Source organism: Dipteris shenzhenensis, chromosome 7, assembly GCF_047967505.1.
Source record: "Dipteris shenzhenensis isolate YYH24624 ecotype China chromosome 7, Dip_SZ_1.0, whole genome shotgun sequence".
Classification (NCBI taxonomy): Eukaryota; Viridiplantae; Streptophyta; class Polypodiopsida; order Gleicheniales; family Dipteridaceae; genus Dipteris; species Dipteris shenzhenensis.
The window spans coordinates 30,776,239-30,782,673 of record NC_141602.1 but is presented as its reverse complement, the minus strand read 5'-3'; the positions used below and the strand labels follow the sequence as shown (position 1 = coordinate 30,782,673).

Genomic DNA, 6,435 nt, shown 5'->3' with positions numbered 1-6,435 from the left:
ATTTAACTTGTGTGAACTGCGGAGGTGTCGAATTTTGCATTGAGGTGCTCGCATTCAAGGCGACGAGGAAGTGCTCCAAGATGTGGCTGGTTCCGGTTGCAGGGAGGAGTTGGGGGACGTGGACCGCATGTCCCTATACATCTCCTCTACTTTGGCGGCAGGGCGAGGCTGTGGCGTGAGAATGCTTCAAACGGGCGCTGAGCGGCGGGCAGCGGCTTAGCGTGATAAGCAAGGGGCATGTGAACGCGCGCCAAGGGGGGGTAGGTGTGAATGGGTCTTTGATGGAAGGACGTGCCAACAGGCGCACTGTGTATTTTGGTGATGAGCTCCAGGATGAAGGTGACGTCCGCCATAGCCAAGCCACCCAAAAGCTTCCTTTTACCGCATCCCATCCCTTTCATTCCACCACCCTTCCTTCCCCTCCTTCCAAGCTTTCCCTCCCCCTCCTCTTCCTTCATCATCCTTCCCAAGCTTCTTCATCCAATTCATCCTTTCACCATTGCTACCTCCCTGCAGCTCGTCAATATCAGCCCTTTCCTTTCTCTCTTCTCAATGGGAATTCGCTCTTTCGCTCACCCTTTCCGCCTCGTGTAGTCGCGCATTTCTTGCTCGCAGCTGGTGCTGTCCTCCTGCGCTTCGGACCTCCGCAATATGCCGCGCTTGGTGGCCGAGGACGCTTCGCCAACCCTTCTCCTGTCCCCCCGCTTGCATAGCCTCAAAGCTGAGAGCCCCGCCGGAGCTTTGAGCCCCCGCAGCCCCCTCAGCCCCAGGAGCCCCCGCGAGTCTTCTTCCAAGTCCTCCGCGAACGAGTGCCTCGAGAGATTTGCGCCAGAAAAGTATGCCGCAGAGGAGCATCCATTGCCGACGGACGACAACAATGGGGTGGATGGCGAGGAAGATCTGAATGCGCGTGCATCGGAAGCTAATTGTAGCGCTCAAGCTGTTGCGTTTGGGAGCAAAGACAATGCACTCGAACTCGCATTGCAGAGCCTGGTGGAGGATTTGGTTCGACATGAATCGGAGGAGCCAGCAAGCAATGGCGTCGACGATGCTGCTGCCGAATCAGAAGCAATGCCGAATGCCGCCGTGGAAGCTGCTGCTTCTGCTGGCGACACTTCTGTGAAGGCCTCAGCTGGATCGTCGCCTTCCTCGAAGAAGGCGAGCAGCTCTCCTAAACCGCAAGCTTCAGCAACGAAGCCAAAAGTGTCGTCGTTTGCTGAAGGCAAGCGTCAGGAGAACAAGCGCAATACTCCTCCGCAGGATGCCAGAAACAAACGCCCTCCCTCGCTCGTTGTCAAATCCGAGCACCTATCTCCTTCTGATGGCAAGAGGCGCGTCCATCCGATCAAAGACAAGGCGCATGAGAGAGCCTCGGCGAGTAGCCCCTCTCAGGCATCCCCAGGAAGCCCCCGCAGATTGCCAGGAAGCCCCTCGTCGAAAGCTGGTGCGCTAATCAGCCCCTCCAAGCCCTTCAAACTCCCTGTTTCGTCTTCTTCCGAGAAAGCTCCCAATGCCTTACCGAGAATTCCTCCCAGCAAGCCAGCTTCGCGCCTTACTGAGGCCAGAAAAGTCAGCCCGAAGTCTCCTGCATCGGGCAAGGATGTGGAATCAAAAACAGACGCCGAGAAAATGGCACCAAGTCTGTGTGAAACGGACAAAGTCCAGCGCAAGGTGAAAGAATTTTTTCAAAGGAGGAAATCTGTTCTTGGATTTGGAAGCAGGAAGGGCGCGGGACTGGTCGGAGACAGCGAGAGCGTGATTTCGAGCGAACAAACGAGCGTGTTGGCCCGTGAAAATCCAGATCTGGGTCCGTTTCTTCTCAAACAAGCGAAGCAAGCACTTGCATCTGGCGACAATCCTCAAAAGGCCTTGGATTTTGCAACCAGAGCAACCAAAGCTTACGAGAGCGCTGCTGATGGGAAGCCGAGCGTGGACCTCGTAATGAGTTTGCACATTCTTGCGGCAGTGCATTGCACGCTGGGACAATTCGAGGAGGCCATTCCCGTGTTGGAGCATTCTATCACTGTGCCGGATGTGGAAGGGGGAGGGCAGGAGCATGCTCTTGCTGCATTTGCTGGCCACATGCAGCTCGGTGATACCTTGGCGTTGCTAGGCAGAGGTGAGGATGCTCTCACTGCTTATCATACCGGATTGGAAGTTCAAATGCGGACTCTTGGTGACAAAGATCCTTTGGTGGGAGAGACTTGCCGTTACTTGGCAGAAGCTCACACTCAGGTATGCAATCTGTTGCTGAACTCATCTGTTAAGCACTTCCCACAATTCAATCACTAGCGCTTTTGCACCTGCTGCTTACATTGTGTAGCGCGTTGTCGCTCTTGTTGCACTGCCAATTGGATCTGATCAATTCTTTATCTCATTAGCATAATCTTTCCGCAGGCTATGCAATTCGATATAGCTGAGGAATTATGCCAGCGCGCTCTGGACATTCATCAAGAGCATAGTCCTCCTGCCTCCCTTGAAGAGGCCATGGATAGGAGGCTTATGGGCCTGATCTGTAACGGGAAAGGTCAATATGAATCTGCCTTAGAGCATTTGGTGCTTGCAAGCATGGCTCTGATCGCCAATGGCAAGGACTTAGAGGTGGCTGCAGTGGATACAAGCATCGGAGATACCTATGTCTCTTTGGGGAGGCTCGATGAGGCCGTGTTTGCCTACCAGAAAGCCCTCACTGTCTTCAAGGCATCCAAAGGGGAGAATCATGTTGCTGTTGCCTCTGTGTATGTTAGCCTAGCAGAGCTCTACTTCAAGACCGGCAAACTCCGTGAATCTAGAACTTACTGTCAGAGTGCTCTGAGAATTTACAACAAACAGGGGGCTGGGCACCAACTTGATGAGGTTGCCAGCGGTCTGACCGAAATAGCAGTAGTATATGAAGCCTTGAATGAACCTGAACAAGCCCTCTCTCTTCTGCAGAAAGCCTTAGCTATTCTTGAAACAGCTCCTGGTCAACAGAGTGCAGTTGCTGGGGTGGAAGCACAGATTGGAGTACTGAAGTATATTTGTGGCAAATATGCAGAGGCCCAGACTTCTTTCAGTAAGGCTGTATCCAAGTTAAGGACAAGTGCAGAGAAGACTTCCTCCCTACTTGGGATTGTGTTGAACCAGATGGGTCTCTCTTGTGTGCACCTTTCTGAAATAGAAGCAGCTGCACAACATTTTGAAGAGTCAAGGAGTATTTTGGAAGCTGCTTGCGGGCCTCACCACCCAGACACACTCGCTGTCTACAGCAATCTGGCAGGGGCCTATGATGCGTTGGGCAGGTATCTCTTCCTTAATTTCCATGCCATTGAAATATAATGTGAAATATCAGTTCATACTGGGTTAAGTTCTAATGCAGCATGCAATGCCGGTGGCAGGTTGGATGATGCAATCAGTATCCTTGAGTATGTGGTGGAGATTAGAGAAGAGAAATTAGGAACTGCAAATCCAGAAGTGGACGATGAAAGAAATAGATTGGCAGAATTACTGAAAGAGGCAGGACGCTTAAGGGTAAGGAGACTCAATAACACTCTAGAACTACTGATGGAGTCAAATGCAAAGACAGCTGTAAAGTCCATAGCAGAACCAAATGCTGCCACTGTAGCTAAGGTTCCTGTGGATGATCGGACAAGTCCTGAAGTAAAAGATGCTGCCTATGGATAGAAACAAAATGTTCAAGCGTTTCCATGAAATTTGTCTCGAGAGGAGCACATGCTCAGCTCAATTCTTTTAGCCAGAGATCCAGTGTGCTCCTATGCATTAGCAAAAGCCTCTTATTGCTCAATTGATTCGCTTGGGGATGTGGTGGGGCAGAGTATGAGCATGTAGCACAGTGGTAACCTGTTTTGCTCGTTTACTTTGATTTTGCCAAAACTTGCTCAACAATTCTGATCGGCTTCACATGATCATTTTTAAAGTTCACTGGATTGCAGTGTTTGATTATGCTGCTGCATACTTCTTCACTAAGTGCTTGCTCCAAAAGCTACTCAGGATTGGTTGGTAACAGACCTTAGTGTAGAACATTTGACTTCACTGCTGTGATGATCGTCCTGCACACTTATCCAATGCGAGCTTACTTTGAAACTTACTCAGGGATCGACTGGTAACACACCTTAGTGTAGAGCATTTGACTTCAACAGTCGGTGAGGAATGCATGAAGGATATTAATTATTGCTGTGATCAAGAGCTTCACGTAGGATATCTAGTAAGACAACTCAAGGTTTCATTAACATTGTGTTCGAATGGAGGTCTAAGTAGAGCCTAGTTTATGCTCAATGGACTTATTACTTGGAACTGAATATATCCTTATAAGGTCAAGAGAAGTTGAGTCCATGTAAACTCAGGATCGCATGACAGACACTTGTTATCCAGTATATGTTGGCTAAAGGAGATGCTGATGCAGTCTTTTGAGAACTTGCTGTAAGAGCATTCGGACTTCTTAGTTATCTTTGTTGTTGGTCATCCTCGAGGATGCTTTTGTAGATCTGACTCTTCAAGGATGCTTTTGTAGTATGGCATTGTTGGGAATAGTATACCTTCTGTCAAACAAGGTAACAAGACAGACTTATTGAAGAGGAGAAACAAAGGCTGGAACTGTATTACATTTACAATCATCTGCTACTATGTGCTAGAACTTAAGTTGAAGGAACTCCCCCGAAAGGTGGCCTTTGTAGTTTTTGTTATGCAGATTAGAGTGTTCTCGAGAGCATGACTTTTTAAAATCGTTCTGGCATTTCCAAATCTGCATGCTAATGTTGTCATGGTATATTTGCCACTTGCTGATGTGGCTTGTGACTGATCTGCCTATGTGTGGTGGTCACATGTAGGCAAATACAAAAAGTCACTTTCTTTCTGGCTCCCTTTGTTAATGTCTTTTTGGGGTTCATACGTTTGTAGAGTCGAAACACTTATCTGACTTGGGAAATCCCTCTGTAAGAGAAATTTAACAAGTCGAATTACATTCAATGGGCCTGCCCTTCCTTCCCCTTTTTTAAATTCTAGAATGTGGTGTATATGAGAGAAAGGTCTGACGAATAAATGAAGTTTGTTCCGCATTTTCTGTCATCAATGCTTGTGTTTGTCGAGATATGGTCTATAGTGGACCCGTGTATTGGTGTTGGTGTGTGAATGAGTTGTTCCAGACTCGAGTCGTTGTAATTTGTTCATGTTGTGTGGTGTAGTCTATCTTGACTTCGCTGATGATGTATGTTGGTATTGTTTCCAAAGTTTCGTTCAGTACTGCATCCGGTGATTTGTAATGTTGATTTGTTACTGCATTCGGTGACTTGTAATGTTGATCACAGCTACTTTGCTCGAGGCACAGTTTTTGAAGATTGTAAGCAGGCAATTGTACCCCTTCTTCGTATTGCTGTTCTTTTTAAGTTGTAGAGTGTTGCAATCCTAATCCTCATTTCAATTGAATGCTTTGGAATTCTCGTATTTGTGCATATCACTTTTGGTACTTCTTGTAGACATAGAATTGTGGAAGCTTTAATGCTTAAGCTGGAAATGATGTCACTTTCGTGTTTTTTGTATGATCTTGTGTTTCGTGATTGTGACGATGCTGAAGTCCATTTGTCGGATTTGCCATGCTCGGGAAGTCTTCAATCGTTTAATCTCTTCCAGGACGATGTTGTCGACTTCAATGTTTTTTTCCTGTATTTGTTGAGAAGGCATAGGTTTTGTGGGTCACGTACACACGACAGGGCCGTGTAAATGAGGCCATGCGATTTGATGTTTGAAAGATCGAATGCTAAGATGGCTTTTTCCTAGCTGAAATTCACGTGCGATTTGGTGGATTGGTGTTCATTTGTGTGGAATCTTTGTGTCACATAGAGCAATGTTTCTATTTCTTGTCTGCCTTCCCGTGTTTTTGTTATTGAATTGTATCCACAGTGGGATTTTCGTTGGTTGTACTTGAGTGTTTGACAATTCCATTGTGCCATTAACGAGTCCATCTTCATTTTCAAGGGAGATTTCAACAATCATTCCTCGTCGTTTGGCACTTGTATTTTTGTGTTGCATGTTTTGTGTTTGACATCCCTTGCTTTTAAGAAGTATGGCCTCTTGTCTAGCGCATAGAATACATCGTCATTGTGCTTGGTCATTGTGCTTGTCTTTAGAAGCGTTTGTGTAGTAAAGATGAGGTATAGAAATATTTGAAGAGAGTTGTCGATAGTATTCATCGCTTCTTTTGTTTGTGCTCCTACTCTTATATTGTTTAGAATGTCGTTGAAGTACAATTGCTTGAGCTTGTAGTAGAGGACATTGTCCTTTCAAACTTATGGCAGGATTGTTAGGGAAGTCAGTTTTTTTGAGAACTCACAAGGGTCCTTCGTGGGACTCGCTTAGCATAGGTCTTCGAAAAGTAATATACCTACTTTCAAGTGATTGTGCTTAATTTCTTGCATTCTCAAGTCTGCTACAATAAGTGTG

At 46.8% G+C, this 6,435-nt stretch overlaps 1 protein-coding gene across 1 annotated transcript; it reads left to right on the top strand.

Moving 5' to 3' along the window:
* Nucleotides 1-420: 420 nt before the first annotated feature.
* On the top strand, nucleotides 421-4,887 carry LOC147900214 (protein KINESIN LIGHT CHAIN-RELATED 1-like). Its single transcript, XM_087377002.1, has 3 exons — nucleotides 421-2,235; nucleotides 2,398-3,281; nucleotides 3,378-4,887. The coding sequence occupies exons 1-3, from the start codon at nucleotides 652-654 to the stop codon at nucleotides 3,661-3,663; spliced, it is 2,754 nt and encodes a 917-aa protein (XP_087233128.1). The 5' UTR covers nucleotides 421-651; the 3' UTR covers nucleotides 3,664-4,887.
* Nucleotides 4,888-6,435: the final 1,548 nt, after the last annotated feature.